General features: G+C 34.4%; 1 protein-coding gene across 1 annotated transcript in view; it reads right to left on the bottom strand.

Moving 5' to 3' along the window:
* Positions 1–17790, bottom strand: part of LOC119261178 (solute carrier organic anion transporter family member 6A1-like) — a 232384-nt gene that overhangs the window by 13911 nt on the left and 200683 nt on the right. The window contains exons 6-8 of the mRNA XM_037530398.2: positions 15507–15651; positions 10799–10994; positions 2770–2923 (exon numbers count right to left, since the gene is read on the bottom strand). Of these exons, the coding sequence (XP_037386295.2) occupies positions 2770–2923; positions 10799–10994; positions 15507–15651 (495 nt within the window). The remainder of the gene's footprint in view (positions 1–2769; positions 2924–10798; positions 10995–15506; positions 15652–17790) is intronic.

Raw genomic sequence — 17790 nt, 5'->3', positions numbered from 1 at the left:
TGAATCAATGCTCCTCTTTGGAGACCATCTGCTGAATGAATCCAAGCTGGTTGCTTATATCCTTTTCAGGGTTCTAGCCCTTCATAGCTGATTGGTCCATTTTTCGATCCTAACTGTTTGATTGTTATCAGTTAAGCAACAATCGGCTTCATTTTCAACTCACATAATGGACCCTCCACCATGAATGGAAATGGAGAACCTGATTGACCCAATAAGCTCAAATCTGATTGGTAAATTTGCAATCCTGGTGACAGAATTGAAAGGGAAATCCCTGCAATCCCGCCCGCATACGACTTGCACTGAGGCCAGCGAAGTCTTTTCAGCTCTGCACTCAAGGGAGCTGTGGCCAGAGCTGGTCACAGTGAGGCCAGAGGTAGATTGCACCCAGCTGCACCTCAGGGGGCTGGGTGCAGCAAAGCAGAGGGGACCCAAAGCAAGGCTGAGGCATGGGTACCAGCAGCTGCAGGCTGTGTCACCACTGGGGACACACCATGTTGGTCTAGCACTCTGTCAGCCACCCTCCCTGCAGCTGCTGGTACCATGCTGGTACCCATTCAAGTTGCCCCAGCTGGGCTTACCACTCCTCCCAGCGGCCCGAAACCAGGAACTCTGTTGCTTGGCAGGGGTCCCTCCACTATTGGAGCCCTTGGGTTGGCCCTGAGGTTGCTGCAGCACAGAGGGGTAAGTCTTATTGCTGCAGTCCCAATAGGGGACACAACCCAGGCAGGTGAGTTGGAACCTGGTTCCACTGTTGCCCACCAGCACCACCCACCACCAGTGCTGGTGCAACCACAGTTCAACTGCAGCACAGGTCAGCAAGATGCATCAGCTGGGAGATGGGACTGCCCACAGGCAGTGTGCTAAGGTAGCATGGTCAGGTGACTGGGCCCCTATATGGTTGCCATCACTGTGGCTTAAGTAGTGGGGGCCTCTGTGTCAAAGGAAATGTATTGTTCTTCAGGAAAAAGGAAAGTAATCTCATGAAAGTATGAAAATGTAAATAAGTTAAAATATTCTAAGGATATGTGAACTGAAAGAGATCCTGCAGCCTGATTTCTTATAATCCTTAATGTTGTGAATGAGATTGACTTCCCCATTCTATTGAACGAAGCTCCTATTGGACAAGAGTAGGTGCTGGACAAGCCCCTGATCCAATGATAATAAATGAAGCTACGTCAATTATTGAAAGAAGATCATGAAGAAAAGCACACAATTTTTTTTCATGTCTATGTATAAGGAAATTTGAAGATTTTAGCATGGATAAGAATGCATGTGGGTTTCAATGATAAAAATTGCCCAGGTTATTGATACAAGCAGATAATCTATTCAGTTTTAGTAAAGCTGTTATTTTCTGCAGAAACTTAGAAATCTTCAGAGATATAGAATTTCTAACCACTCCTCTTGCAAATTTTTGCAGATGGATTACTGATAAAGGGCTTTATTGCCTACTAAGGAGGTAGTACAATACTTATGGGTCAAGAAATATGCCTATTTTTTTTTCTCTCTTCCACTCAGCAAGACTAGTAGCCAGAGAGGGGAACAACAAAATTTCTAAATCCTGGGTCCTACTTCTGTGCTAATTAAACAGGAGAAGCTGAAGTCCATTATTTAGCTAAGCTCAATTGTGCAATTTGGCATCAAAATCATAGAAGAGTGTTAAAATGCACTTCATGACAAAACAGAATCATTTGCCTGTAGGTTGTCAGGAAGCTCAGGGAATTAAGGCATTCTGATAGCAATGACCCCAAAGATGAACAAGTAGAATTTTAAAATGAGTTCTCATTCATGTAAAGGGGCTGATTTCCACATTTAAATGAATGTGAAGCAGTGACGTAGAGACAGCAAGAAGGTAAAGCATAGATATATTGAATTGCTCAGCAAAAGGAAAAGTCAGGAAAGCTGATCAAAAGGTTGTATTGGTCAAAATATTGGTGTGGGAAATATGGGAGTTCAAGATTATAGTGGATTGGGAAGATAATTACTCTTAGACTGCTTCTTCTGAATTTGTGATGGGAAGCCGTAGACAATAGTCATTCACTGCTTTAAATCCATATAATTGAGATGATATAGACATGGAGGCCTTAATGTAGGAATTGACTTTAACATTCTCAATTCCCATAAACCCTTTGTATTGTGGCCACATAAAACAAGTGTTATTTTTTGGGTTTTAAAATTTCCCAAATGCCCAAAAATAGATGACTAGATCAAGAAGATGTGGTATATATACCATGGAATATTATTCAGCAATCAAAAAAGATAAACTCATGCCATTCCCAGCAACATGGATGGAGCTAGAAGGAATTATGCTCAGTGAACTAAGCCAGAAGGAAAAAGAAAAGTATTGGATGGTTTCACTTATAGCAGGAATATAGGGGAACCAAGTAAGACATCAGGGGAAATAATAATAACAATACAAAACACAACAAAGCAAAACCAGACAATTATAAATCAGAGACATCCTGTAGGGGAGGAGGAGGGAGAGGGATCAGAGGGAGGGAGGGAGGAGCACAGGGGACTGAGGTGAGGGTGCACAGGTGCATTGGTGAAATTCTATGGGGACTACACCTGAAGGGGTGGGGAGAAGCAAATATTGTTTAAAAATGAACAATGATGTAAAAAATAAAGTAATTAATAAAAAAATTTTAAATTTAAAAAAGGAAAATAAAGAGAGAAAAGCTTTTATCATAGTGAGGTAGGAGTAAGATGTAAATACCATCTACAAATCAAACACCTTACTAGGGAGGCCAAAGTACAATAAACAATAATTACCTCATGATCATTTATTGTTTTAGATTGTGCACAGCCTGCATAGCAAGGAGAGAAATATCCAATATCATCTCTTCCACATATAGCACTATAAACTGAAGATGAACACTGACAATGAGAATTGCAAGGAGCTGTCAGGTTCCCCAACTGCCCTGTACTGTAAAAAAAAGAAAAAGAGAGATTGAAAGTAATTACATTGCACTGTATTCTACTTTTTATCATATATATTAAGATATAATGAGATCCATAAAAATACAATTACTGAAATAACCTCTAACAGCTTTATCAAGGTATTACTAATACAATAAACTGGGGATTTTTAAATGCACAATCCGGAATTTTTGATATGTATATACAATTGTGAAACGATCACTACAATCATGAACATAATCATTGCCACAAAATTTTCCTCACGGTTCTATTTTTGTTTTTATTTTTTTTAATTTTATTGATCTTCCAGTTGTTTATATAACTAATTTGGGGAGTGTATATCTGCCCCTCCAAATGTGCACATGCTTCACTCAGCCTCCACTAGAGCTCCAGAGCCACACCCTATCACCTTCCCTCTCCCTCTACTCCCATTCCCACTGGGAACTAGTACATTTTTTCACAAATATCTCATGACCCATTGTAATTCTTCTGCCCCTGGCATTTTCTGAGCTACAGTCTGTCACTATTCATTAGTTCATACAAGTTTTTATGTATTTAAGGGTGTATTTTGGGGGTCTTCAGTTTAAAATTTCTGTCCATCTCTGCAATTTAGAATATACCACTTATTCGTTATGGTCTTACAATGAATTTGATGTCTGGTAGGGAACTCTTCCAGCTTGACTTTTTAAGGCAGTGTATTATTCTTGGACTTTCGTTTTTCTACATGACTATAAAAACAAACTCTTTTAATATTTTTACTAGCATTGTAAGGCACGCATGTCAATTTGTAAAGTGACAGCTTTGTGATATTTACGTAAACATGCTATAGCATTTAGCTTATTAAATATTACTTTATGTGTATTAGATAAATTTTACTTCTATCCATATAGGTTTTGAACATCCTTGTTTTGAAACAAGATTAATTACAAGATATCTTTTCACTTTTGCTAATTTACAAACATTTTCTTTTACAAAAATTATATTTTTCCTTTTTTTTTGCTGTTATAAAGGAACAGTAATTTTTATTTAATGCTTTTATATCCAGGAAATTATAACTGATCTCTAAATATAGATTTTCATAAATTTTCCTTAGACAAAACTATATTTTCTGAGAATTATTGAATCATTCTCTTTCTAGTATATGTAACTTTTACAAGCAATACATGTGCTATTATGATGTGAAGCATTCAATATAGTGTAGAATAAGATAACATGTATCTTTTATTTATCTCTTGCTTCTCTGTAACTCTGGTCTCAATGCTGAATTATTTTGTCCTCAAAGACAAGAACCAAGAAAGGAACCACCTGGGGTCCTGAGACTCTGGGCCTGCGCAACAAAAACACTGATTCAGCTGGTACCATGACTCAGATTGACATCTGTCAATTATCTGTCTCTTTCTGTCTATCTCTTTCCCCCTTCCTTTTCTCCTTCCTTGACTTTGGTCTCCTCCCACACTCTGCTGAGCACTAGCCACACTGTTCTCCTGATTTTCCTGGAGCCCAGTCAAACACCTGTAAACTGTCTGGTGAGTTCTGTGGAACTCTGAAAGCACCAAAGGGTGAGCATAAAAGATTCCCCTCTCTCTACTGTGCTGTTCTTTGCTTTAGTCTTTAAGCCATTGAAAGGCCTCCCCCCAAATTACTGGGACCCTGTCAGCCTGTTAAAAACCATAGGGTGGTCACTGGCCTAAAGTCTCAGGGATAGGCTGTGTGGTGTAGAGGGGAAGAAACTTCCATCTCTTTGAGGGGGAACATTGTCCTCTCTTGTACCACTTTCTGTTTCCACTGTGACCATCCATCTTAGTCACGGGTCCCTGTGTGTGAACACAAGAACCGAGGAAGAGCTCGCCTGGCGTCCTAGGACTTGGGGCCTGCTCCAAAAAAACTCTTATTCATTATTCATAATCATGTCTTTTTTTACTTGGTGGAAAAATATTTGAATATCTCTTGTTTTCTGTGCTGTAGATTTTCTGTAAACAAACAATAAAACTAAATAGATGCTGGAAGATTTTCTATCATGCATGTTTCCAAATTTAAACCTTTATTTTTTAAATTACCTTAACTGTCATAACATAATATAGATACTTTTTTTCTATACTATCTTAACAGTGATGATTTTTAAGTAGTAAAATATATTTCATTTTTATTGGGTCTCTGATTCTTTTCTAAATCACTAACCTTTTTATTTTCATTGTGTTTCTTTAATATCATTTATCATTTTACTAATGGATGAGTTGAAATTCTTGGAATGTAATTCTGTAGCATCTTCTTATTTGTATCAGTTGATTTACATCTTTGGTGTATTATTGCATATGGTTTTACTCTATTAACAAATTGTTTTGAACTAGTCATTAATTATATGAATTATTATTCCATTAATTATAACTCACAAGAAGTTATAAAATAGCATGGAGAGGACTCTTCATTCAATTTCCCCAAAAGTAACACCTATACCACCTTTAATAGCAGAATTTTAAAGCCAGAAAATATATGATAGGAAAATCTAGACTTTATTCAATTTTAGCAGTGATTCATGGACTCATTTGTGTGTGGAAGGGTAGGGGGGGAGAGATGAGATGTTCAAGTAGGTGTGTAATGATAGCTCATTGTAGTTTAAATATGTATTCCTTAAGAGCTTAATGATGTTGAACATATCTCATGAGATTATTTACTATCTGTACATGCTCTTTGGTGAAATGTCTGTTTATGTCTTTGCCTGTTATCTACTTAGAATATTACCCTTTTGAAATATTTGAGTTTTGAAAGTTCTTAATATAATCTATATTAAATTCTTCTGTCCTTCTGTGAGATACACTTTGTAAATATTTCTCCCAGTCAGCTGTATGTTTCTTCACACTGTTAGCATCATATTGTGCATAACAAAAAATTTAAATTTTGATGAAGTCCAATTTGTCATTTTTTTCTTTTATGAGATTACAAATTTCTAATATTGAAGAATGCTTCATCTAGCTCTAAGTACCAAGGAATTACTTCTTCATTTCTTCTAAAAAATTTTACTGTTTACATTTTTTTTGTATAATGAGTTACATTTAAGTCAAGGATTTAGGTTTATTTTGTTGTTGTTGCTGGGTTTTTCCTTTTTTTTTTTTTTTTTGCCTATGCTATTCAAATGCTCCAGTAACATTTGTTGAAATAATTATCCTTCCTTCATTGAAATATTTATAACATTGTCAAAAATCAGTTTGCTGCATTTCGGTGGGCATATCTCTGTGATATTATTATTTTCTATTTATAATCATGTGTATATCCCTCCACCAATGTCACATATCTTGACTAACTGAAAGAGCTGTAAGTCTTATAATATTTTTTCACATTTTATTCCTTTTCACATTTTATTCCTTTCAAAATCATTCTAAGCTCTCTAGTTCAAATGCATTTCCAAATCCTTGTTTGAATTTTGATAAGATTTGTGTGCATTTACAGATCAATTTAGAAAGAAAAGACATCTTTAGCATTGAGTCTTCCAATCCATGAACACGATGTATTTCCTCATTTAGAAAGATCTTTTATTTCTTTCATCAGCATTGAGATTTCTAGCATATACTTCTCCACATGTTCTGATAGATTTTTAGCTATGTATTTCATTTTTGATTGATTATAAATAACATTTGTATCAATTTTAATGGTCATGTTAATTGCACATATATAAAAACAAAATTTTAACATGTTGATCTTATATCTAGTGAAATTGCTAACTCACTTGCTATTTCTAAGAAGTGTTGTTCCCCATCTTAGGGAAGAGCACTAAGTCTTTCAGAAATAAATATGGTATTAACTATAGGTGATTAGAAAATTTTTAAAACTACATTAAGACTGTTCTCCATTAGTACGGGCCAGAGCAATAAGATGAGAGAAAGACATACAAGGAATGCAAATAGAAAAAGAAATAAAACTATCACTATCTGTAGACAATATGAAAATATACACAGAAACCCTAAAAACACTATAGAAAAACTAATCAATAAGTAGCAGGATACAAATCAACACATGAAAGTCAGTAGTCTTCCTATATGCAAACAATTAATCTGAAGAAGAAGAAATTAAGAAAAACATCCCTTTTATAATTGAAGCAAAAAAATCAAATACTTGAGAATAAACCTAACGAAAGAGGTGAAGGACCTATACAAAAAAAAACCTATAAAACATTATTAAAAGAAATAGAAGAAGACACAAAGAAATGGAAAGACATGCCCTGCTCAAGGATTGGAAGAATTAACATTATCAAAATGGCCATCCTACCAAAATCAATTTACAGATTCAACACTATGCCAATAAAAATCTCAATGACTATGCCATTGCAGAAAACCATCAAATATCCTAGGAAGAAAGCAAGAAGAAAGGAAAACAAGAAATACAAAATAGCCTATAATATATTTCAATGGCATGAAGACATACTTATCAATAATTACTTAAATGCAACTAGATTAAATTCTCCTGTCAAAAAGACATGGTGTGGCTAAAAGGATAAAAAAAAAAAAAATCAATATGCTGCAGAGACTCGTTTCAGATATAAGGATGCACAGAGTCTGAAATGGAAGAAATGCAAAAAATATATCATACAAATGGAAACCAAAAGAAAGTTGGATAGCTATACCAATAGTAGACAAAACAGACTTTAAGACAAAAATGGTCATTATAGGATGAAAAGGAAGCAACGCGAAAAGAAATTGTAATATTCGTAAATATGCACCCAACACAGGAGCACCTAAATATGTAAAACAACTGCAACCATACTTAAGGGGAGAAATAGATGGCAAAGCAACAAATTAGGGGCTTCAATACCCATTTTCAACAATGAATAGATCATACAGATTAAAAAAATCAATCAAGAAATATGGGGCTTACAATACATGTTAGACTTAATGGACTTATTATAGGACAGTCCATCCAACCACAGCAAAATATATCCTCACAAGCAAACAAGAAACATTCTGCAGGATAGACATATAGAATATTTTTATATCCCATTTACTTTTGATGAATAGTTTCACTGCATACAGCATTCTAGGTTGATGGGTTTTTTTTTTTTTCCCCAAACCTTTATTTCATTTCATTCTCTTGATTGCATAGTTTGTGAAGAAAAGTCTATTGTAAATTGTCCTTGAGTTTCTGTATGTAAGATTTCACCACCTGTGGCTTCCTTTAAGATTCTGTCTTTGTTTTTGACTTGTCATTTTAAATATGATAATCCTGAATTTAGGGTTTTGTTACTGGTGTTATATTGTTTTTTATCCTTGTGGGTATTCTCTGAGCTTCCCAGATCTGTGGTTTTGTGTCTGGTATTAATTTTGGAAAATTATCAGCTATTATTATTTCACTTATTCCTTCTCTTTTTTCTCCTCCACTGATATTTTCATTATGCATTTATTACACCTTTATAATAATGTACATTTTTTTAGATATTCTGTTCCAATTTTTTAATTTTTCTTCTTTTTCCATTTGAGAAGCTTCATTGACATGACTATCATTGAAAATTTTCTTAATCTGTCCATTCTACTGATGAATCCCATTTAGTTTACAGTTGTCATGTGTGCTAGTATATCTACATTCTTTGAAAACCACCCAGAAAATGTTATAATTTTTTAGCAGTCATATGTATTTTAAAATAAATTAGTCTTTTTACTCATATGTTTATGATTTCTTTTACTTCTCCTTTACCCTCCAAGTTTTCCTCTAGTTTCATTTTATTTCAAATTAAAGAGATGTTTCAATCAGAGTATCTATGACTCAATTTTATTCTTGAAGAATACTTTCAATGGATAATGAGTTATGAGCTGACAGCTGTGTTCTTTCAGAAGTCTAAAGATTTTTTTCTAGTGTCATCTGAAACCATGGTTTCTGATGAGAAATTCACAGTCATAGGTATTACTGCTCCTATCAATACTACTTTAACATTTATATTTGAATAAACCAAAATTTATATCTCTTATGTGTCTATTATGTTGCATGTTTTATCTCATAGTTTTGGGTTATGTTCATTGCCGATGTAAAACTTTTATCTTTGCTTTAAGTACTTTGCCTAAGACACTTTTCTTCTCTGTATGATATTATCCTTCCTTTAAGAATGCTAGATCTGGGGGCTCTCTGGTGGTAGAAGGGGTTAAGTCTCAGCACTATGAAGCTTTGGGCAGCCACCACAGCATGAGTTCGATCCCTGGTCAGGGAGCTACCCACAAAGTACAGCAACCTCTCCTGTTTTGCCCACTGTTCCCCTCAGCAGTATAGTTCAGGTAATCCGCCTGTTCTGCTCCCCCACTCTGTCTCTGGTGAATTCTCTTAATCGCCCCTCCCTGCCCACACATACCTCTGTCCTACACCCCAGTTCTTGCATTCATAAATAAATCTTTAAAAAAATAATGCTAGGTAATTAGATACAGTTCTGACTAACTATATTAGTCTAATTAAAGATTAAATAAACTCCTGACTAGGCTATAGAAATATAGGAAGTCCCTCATTCCAAACTTTTACCTTAACAGAGATATCAACTGAGAATATGTGATCTTCACCTCTAATCCTCTTCCCAGAACATTCTAAACCCCAAGTATTTTTTTTTACAGAGCATCATAATAGTACTGATTTTTTTCTGTTTTTTACAAAATTTCTGCTTGCTTTTAATCTCTTAACTTCATGAATTAGCAAATGCATTGAGTGAAAACACAACCAAGTGTTTTGTCATATATTTACCTCTCTTTTCCCTCTGATATACTGCCCTAGCACATACCATAATTTTTGTCTAAGTTTATAAATCTTTCAAATTTATGATGGTTTCTTGTCATTTTATTGATACTTTTTAAAAAAGATTTATTTATTTATACAAGAACCAGGGTACAGGCCGGATGTGCGGGAGGGTGAGAGAATTCACCACAGACAGAGTGGGGAACAGAACAGGCAGACTGACTGAAATACACAGCTGAGGGGAGCAGCGGGTGAGACCGGGTCTGCCGCACCATGTGGGCATCTCCCCAGCTGGCCGGGATCAGACCCACACTGCAGAGGCTACAGACAGTTTCACAGTGCTGCGCTCAACCACCTGTACCATCAGGGAGGCCCTTATTGATACTTTTTGCTAAGAACCTTTGCCCAAATTTTCAGCTTCTCACTAATATCAACAATTAGCAAACATACTTGGAAACAGGTAACTGCAGAAAGTTGAGTCTCCTCTCAAGTACTTGCCTTAACTCAGAATTTTGGCATTTAATTTCTTGTTGACCAAACAATTCTTTGATGCCTTTAAATAAATATTTTAAAATTTTAGTCAATTTTTCTAATTGGTCTTATCAGGACAATGGGTCTGCCATTCGCTACCCCATTGTAGTTAGAAGAAGAAGATTTATTTTCTTTTACTATTTCAGTTGCTCATTCATTTGGTTTACAGTTCTACTTCTGTTCTCCTGTATTTAACATCAGTTTTTGCTCAGAGAGATGAATGTTTACATATTTACCCTAAAGGAGGCATCATTATGTACTGTTAGATGGATTTCCATTCCATTTTTTGATGTCTATAAAAAGGCAGACATGCCAATTCAGGAACACAAGATAACGTTGACTTAGTACAGGCAACTGGTTCTGTCTTTTAGTTGTGTCTCACTTTAATATAGAATATACTTTTAGGTTATGAATCACGTCACTGTTTTTCTTTAGTACATTATGAATTTTTAAACAGTCATATTGCAAGCTATAATTATAATATTTCTGTCCTTAATATGAAAGGCAAAACTATGGTTTATGCTTCTTTTACATGTCCAATAATTTCTAGAAGGATATGAACACTTAAAGGTTAGTAGATAAATAATTATTACTCGATAAAGAAATGCATTGTTGGGCTAAGTTGTAAAAATCTATATATAAAGATTGTATTTACCCAGCATAATCTTCATTGATCCCAGCAAATGGTATGGAATTACAGTGTACAAAAAATAAAAAAATAAGCAAGATAATTGTTACAGCAGATGTAATTATTATAAATCTCATAAGGGCTTTACAAGACATTTCTAACTTGGAAGCAATGACACCTCCCAGAAACCGGCCAATTGCACCTCCTGGAATTAAAATTATTCCTAAGAGAAATAAGGAGGAAAAAACACAGTTAGAAAATAATCAGCTAAAATAACACAGAAATAAGTTAGAAATATAGTATAGAAAGTTCACACATCGACACAATCCCATTGCTCTAAATATACAAAAAAATAGATTTAAACAATGGGCCTCCCCGGTGGCGCAGTGGTTGAGCGCTGGGTTGCGAAGCTGCCCGCGGTCTCTGCGACGCCGGTTCGAGCCCTGGCTGCTCCCCGGCCACCTGAAGAGGGTCCCACATGGCGCGCAGACCTCTCCTGCCGCCCGCTGCTCCCCTCAGCAGTGTACTTCGGTCCTTCTGCCTGCTCTGCTCCCCGCTCTGGCTCTGGTGAATTCTCTCACCCTCCCGCGCTTCTGACTGTACCCAGTGCTTGTATAAACAAAACAAACAAACAAATAAATAAATAAATAAAATGCCTCTATAACAAAAAAAAAAAAAAATTTAAACAAAAAGACAGAAAACTTAAAGACTTGATACATATCTCATCAAACTTGAACTTTAAGAGAAATACATATTTATGTGTGGGGCTGAAGTAACGTGTCTAACAGACTACAGGGCAGTGATGATGAAGCATTTTGTTCCTATATGGTAAAGACATCTAAGATAAACCCAGAACTTAATCTACACTGAAGAGAAGATGAGAAATGTTTTTATTCAGAGCCATTATTGGATAGGTGCCTGGATTTGCAGTTTAGATTAAAATGCATGCCCATACAGATAAGAGTTCACAAAGATTGTTTACCAAGAACCAGACTAAACCACCATTGTGTATGGATATGCAATGTTAATCATCTCACAACAAAGTGGGATCCAGAATAGCCATTATGAGAAACAGTTTTCTTTTCAATCAAGTATAAGTTTACTATTAGAAAGGAACAAGCACAAGAAGGAAGTAAAAAGAGCATGAAGAAAAGAAAAAGTGCAATCAGAAAATAATTATGTGAAGATAAATTCTTACAGATTAAATTCATATATTGATGTGATCGCCTCTGTTGCAAATACGCATAGGTTTGAAAATAGTAATCTAGGGAGAGAAACTTGCAAATAAGTAATTTTAGATTGCTCAAGAAGACAAATGACAGAGAACTTTGCATGAAAATTAAGGAAAGTAATGAATGAAGAGAAGGGGTTAAAAAAAAATGAACAAGAAGAAAACCTGGATATTAAAAAAATGCAATTATTAAAGTAAACTCTCCAGACTATAGACATTTGAAAAGTGAATTAACAAACTGGAAGAGAGCATTGTGTGATTAATCCAATATGTAATAAAAAAGAAACAGGACTGAAAGAATAATTAAAATAAGCAGTTAAGAAACAGTGAATATGGTGCGCAGACCTCTCCTGCAGCCCGCTGCTCCCCTCAGCAGTATACTTCGGTCCTTCTGCCTGGCTCTGGTGAATTGTCTCACCCTCCCACGCTTCTGATGTACCCAGTGCTTGTATAAATAAATAAATCTTAAAAAAAAAGAAACAGTGGATAAATGTGAAGAAATCTGATAAACTATCTTAGATGCTTAATAGCAAAATAAAAAATAGTAAGTCCTCTTAATAGTATGTACCTTTGATAAAATGTGATAAAAGTGATATTATACCTTTGTGGTCTTCCTTCCAAAATCTATAGCTCCTGTTTAACCATAAGAAAACAAACTCAGACAATTCTCAATTAAAGATCATTCTTTAAAAACACCTGAGCAGTGCTCCTCAAAACTGTCAAAGTCATAAAAAACAAATGAAGACTGAGGTGTTGCCAAGACGAGCTTAAGGAAACATGACAACTAAATATTGTGTATCCCAAATGAGATCCTAGAACAAAAAACTATAGTATAGAAAAGCTAAGGAAATCTGAATAAAATACTGACTTTAAAAATAATGTGTTGATATTGGTTTATTAATTGCAACAACTCTACCATTCCAGTGTAAGATGTTAACAAAAGAGGAAACTAGGTAGGCAGTAAATGGAAACTCTCTATTCTATCATCAGAGATTTTTTTGTAAATCCAAAACTGTTCAAAAACTTATTTAATTAAATAAAAAATGACAGGGAGTAGGATTAAAATCTCAACAAAATGTTTCACAGCACTTATGAGAAATATAACAAATGGAATACCAGAAAAATGATATTTGAAAAATTGCAGTTAAGAATGAGAAATAATTAAAGAAATAATAGTCCTGGGAGCAAAATTCCATGCTAACTACTGAGAAAGATTAAAAAATAAATAACAAAATCTATCTTTAGACATAAATAAGACAGGGAAACCTCATAACATCAAGAATAAAGCAAAAAATTGTAAAACCTGCCAGAGACCATGTTACTTGAAAAAGAATGATAATTACAGCTAGAGAGTTTCACAATACAATAGCTGAGCCCTTAAAGACCAGCCTAAAAGGAAACAAAACAGGAAAATTCAATACACAGAACTTTCAATCAACTTTTTATGCAAATATTTTATTAGTGTACAGAATAGTACTCAAATCACAATTGTATACATATTGAAAAAGTTTCAAACTGAACATATCTACCTAAGTGTCATCCAGTTTAAAAATAAAACATTACCAGAATACCAGAGGCCCTTTCATGCTTATAAGAGGATTTTATAAAATACTGATCATAAAATATGCATACATAATAGCTTGTTTTGTTCAATATGATGTTTAATAACTCATTCATATTTTTATATATAACAATAGATTGTGCTTTCTCAACGCTGAGTAGTGATTCGATTATATGTATATAGCACAACTTCTATTTTCTGTGATGTGATTTGGGCTGCTATTTTAAAATTTCATGTACATGTCTTTTTGTAAACATTTGCATTTCTGTTTGGTATATTCAAGAAGCCCATTTAAAACCAAAAGACAAAAGCAAATTTTAAAAATGTTGGAGTAATACTTGCAATACATGCAAATAATTCAAATATCAAAGAGGAACTGCTATGTACATAAAAGATAAACTAGACTTTCAACTAGAAGTGACAAAGACAAAGATGGATACTATAGAATGATCGTGGGAACAATTAACCAAGAAGACATAACTGTTATTGATATTTATTCACCTAATACAGGAACACCTAGTTACATAAAGTAACTATTAACACCTCTAAAACAACATGTCAACAAAAATACACTCATTATTGAAGACCTTAACAGACCACTGACATGAAGGGATCTTTCAGACAGAAAATTAACAAAGAAATAAGGATCTTCAATGAGCTGTTTGAAGAGTAGGATTTACTGGACATTTAGAAAGTAAAATTTCAAATAAACTAACTCTGCAGCTGAAGAAACTAGAATTACAGGAACAACAGCATTCAAAAACCAGTAGCAGGAAAGACATAATAAAAATTCAAGCAGAAATAAATCAAATAGAAAACAAAGACAGTCCAAAATATCAGTGAAAGAGTTGGTTCTTTGAAAAAATAAACAAAATTAGCAAGACTTAGGAAGAAGAGAAAAGAACCCAAGTCATTAGAAATGAAAGAGGCAAAATTACAACAGATACTGCATATTACAAAAGTCTCTATGCAAACAAACTGAACAACCTAGAAGAAATGGACATATTTTTAGACACGTACAGCCTCCAAAGATTGAATCAGCATGAAACAGAGAAGTTAAACAGTGCAACCACAAGTGCTAAATTAAAAGGGAAAAAAAAACATCTCCTTAAGAAACTATAAACTGAAAACAACAAAACTCTGTTAAAAGAAATAAAGAAGACACAAAGAAATAGAAAGATATACCATATTGATTGATCGGAATAATTGACATTACTAAAATGGCCATATTACCCAAATAATTTACAGATTCAATGCCATACCTATCAAAATACAAATAACATTTTCCAAGGAAATAGAACAACTACCAGATTATCATGGAACCACAAAATAGCTCAAGCAATCCTCAGGGAAAGAAGAAATATTGAGACATCATACTTCCTGACTTCAAACTATATTATACAACAACAGTAATCAAATACTATGGAACTGGAACAAAAACAGAAATTCACACCAATGGAATAGAAAAGAAAATTTAGAGAAAAACTAGAAATAAACCCACACAAGTATGGACAGTTAATAGTTAACAAAGGAGCCACAGCCAGACAGTGGAGAAAAGACAGCCTTTTAATAAACAGTGCTGGGAAAAATAGATAACATAGAGGCATACAAACAGTAAAGATGTACAAATGTATAGGAAGGATGTATTCTAACTTTAAAAGAGTGGTTACCAATGGGAAAGGGGTGGGCATCGGGGGCGGGGGGGGAAATGAGTGCTCACATGGAGGGGAGAGAGTGCTCACAATATTTATTGTGTTTGAAATATTGATACAATAATGACAAAGTGCTCATACTTTTAAAAGCTGAGCAAATGGTATTTAGGTATTCAAATTTTAAGCAAACGCAATTACTCCCACTTCTGCTGACATGGACATAGTTCATTAATTCATATAGGAAAACTTCATAAAAATCTCACAATTAGTACAATTAGCAAATAAATCTACCTGTAAGTGTGGTTGCCTCTTGAGGTGTTAATATAAACTGACTTTCAATATATCTAGGCAAAAATTCAGCACCTGCAATAAGAACTAAAGATTCTGAAGCTCTGCACAGAGCTAGGAACAAAAAGATTGGAGTTTTCAACAGAATCTGAAATAGAAATAAGTTATGCATGATTATTTCATTTTAATAGAGGAACAGATATACCAGTGCTAATATATATACCATATATTAATGGCCATATATTAATGATATAACAGATATACCAGATGTTAATTACCTGTCCACAAATATTTGATCTTTCCCCAATCTAAACTGACGTTACATATATTTAAAAATCCAAACAGAAATTTATAATTCACTATATAAAGGTTTTATAGCATGTGTATGAACCATTTTTATTTATAATATGATTTATAAAAGTACAAATTAATTACCCAACAATGTACCCATAATTTTAGTTTGTGGGTAGAGAGGTTTCTAGAAAGAATAGGGAAAATAGATGTCATTAATCAAGTAACCAGAATTTCCCTTTACTTTTGTTTGTCTCTTCTTTCTTAGTAAATCTTTTTATTTAACTAAAAAGCAAAGCAAAGACAATAAAAGCAGCAATCAAGATTTCAGTCAAGATTATATATTTTCCTCCTAGGAATTCCATATATATATATAAAAATGAAGCCATTTAAATTCTGTCTTTTAAAAATTAATTAATTAATGGTAACATAAATTATAGATTTATCAATGGTAACATTGGTTTACAACTCTGTGTATGATTCATCAGTTCTCACACCACACCTACCACCAAGGCACCCATAGTCTTCCACCACAGTCCATTGGGTCCTATTCCCATCATCCTTCCCCCTATGGTAGCCTCACATTTATGAATTTTAGTACAATTTTTCAACATATTATGATATATAATGATAGTTTACTATTACCTGTTATACTTTTATACACAATACAGAATAAATTATATTACAGAAAATTATGTCAAAATAGTAATTTTCAAATTACTACATTTTCTGAAAATATTTAGTGGCATTTTTTGAAAATATTTAGTGGCATTCTAAGTTTTATAAATATATATATAAATGCTTATATATATTTATAAATATAATTCAAAATTTATTTTCCTACTCTTTTCATTTAAATTTATTGATTTGCCAATTATTTGCATAACTATATAATTAGGGGGACATACAACTTCACACCTCTATATGTGCACATGCTTTACTCACCTTTCATCAACATTCTAGTACCAGTATTATCTTCTCTCTCCTATCCCTTCCATCTTGCACCCAACAGTGGGGTAATCAGTATAATTTTTAGAGTCTAAGAATTATTTTGCCAGTTTGTTTTTAGATCTTTTCACACTGAAAATTAATGAAACCATCCACTGTCTTTCACTTCCTGACTTATTTCACTTAGCCTAACCATCTTAAGATTCATCCATTAAATCACAAGAGGTCCTGTATCCTTTTCAATAATGGTGTTGTATTCCACTGCATATATATTCCACAATTTATCTAGTCATCTGTTGATGGGTATTTATGTTGGCTTCATGACTTAGCTCTTATGAATAATGCTGCTATAAATATAGGGGTGCATATTTTTGTATTTGTGTTTTCATATTCTCTGATGTCAATGTGCTGGGAGGTGTTGGCTTGTGTTTGTAGCCCCTTCCATATCCCTCCCCACCAGCACATCAGACCCTAGAATCTTCAGTCTGTATGCTGTTTGGGGGCTTCACAAGGTCAGCACCAATCTGGGGGGGTGGAGAAGGAGGCATGAAGCTCATCACACTGTCATTCTTTACACCGGGGACCCAGCCTGGAAGAATCACCAGCACCTCCACACAGTTTCATTCACTCAACAGTTTGTGTCTCCAACTGCTCAGCCTTTCCTGCCTCAGTGCTGCCACCAAATAGCAGTACTGCAATATTTATGGCAGCCTCCCACCTCCTATCTAGCCTCCAGTTATTTATTTCCATCCATCTCTTAATGAATCTCTTCAGTGTCACCTACAGAGCAGTTTGTGCTGGTCTCTGATATCCAATAGGTGCTACAGTTTCATACTCAGTCATAGGAGGCTCTGGATATCGTGTTGGTCTGGTTAGCTTTCAGATTATCTTCCCAGATGAAATAACCTCTTTTAACACCATGTTTCTTCTATCCTGGGAAATATCTGTATCTGTAGAGTAAACACTTATATTTCAAAATACTTGTCTTCAGAATGTGTTTCTCTCAAATATTAAAATAGTAGATCCTGAGAACTGTGGTTTGAAATAG

The sequence above is a fragment of the Talpa occidentalis genome, unplaced genomic scaffold (genome assembly GCF_014898055.3).
Source record: "Talpa occidentalis isolate TD23 unplaced genomic scaffold, MPIMG_talOcc4v2.1 talOcc4.6, whole genome shotgun sequence".
NCBI classification, from domain to species: Eukaryota; Metazoa; Chordata; class Mammalia; order Eulipotyphla; family Talpidae; genus Talpa; species Talpa occidentalis.
The sequence above is the reverse complement of the archived record's forward strand: the minus strand, read 5'-3'. Positions and strand labels throughout refer to the sequence as shown.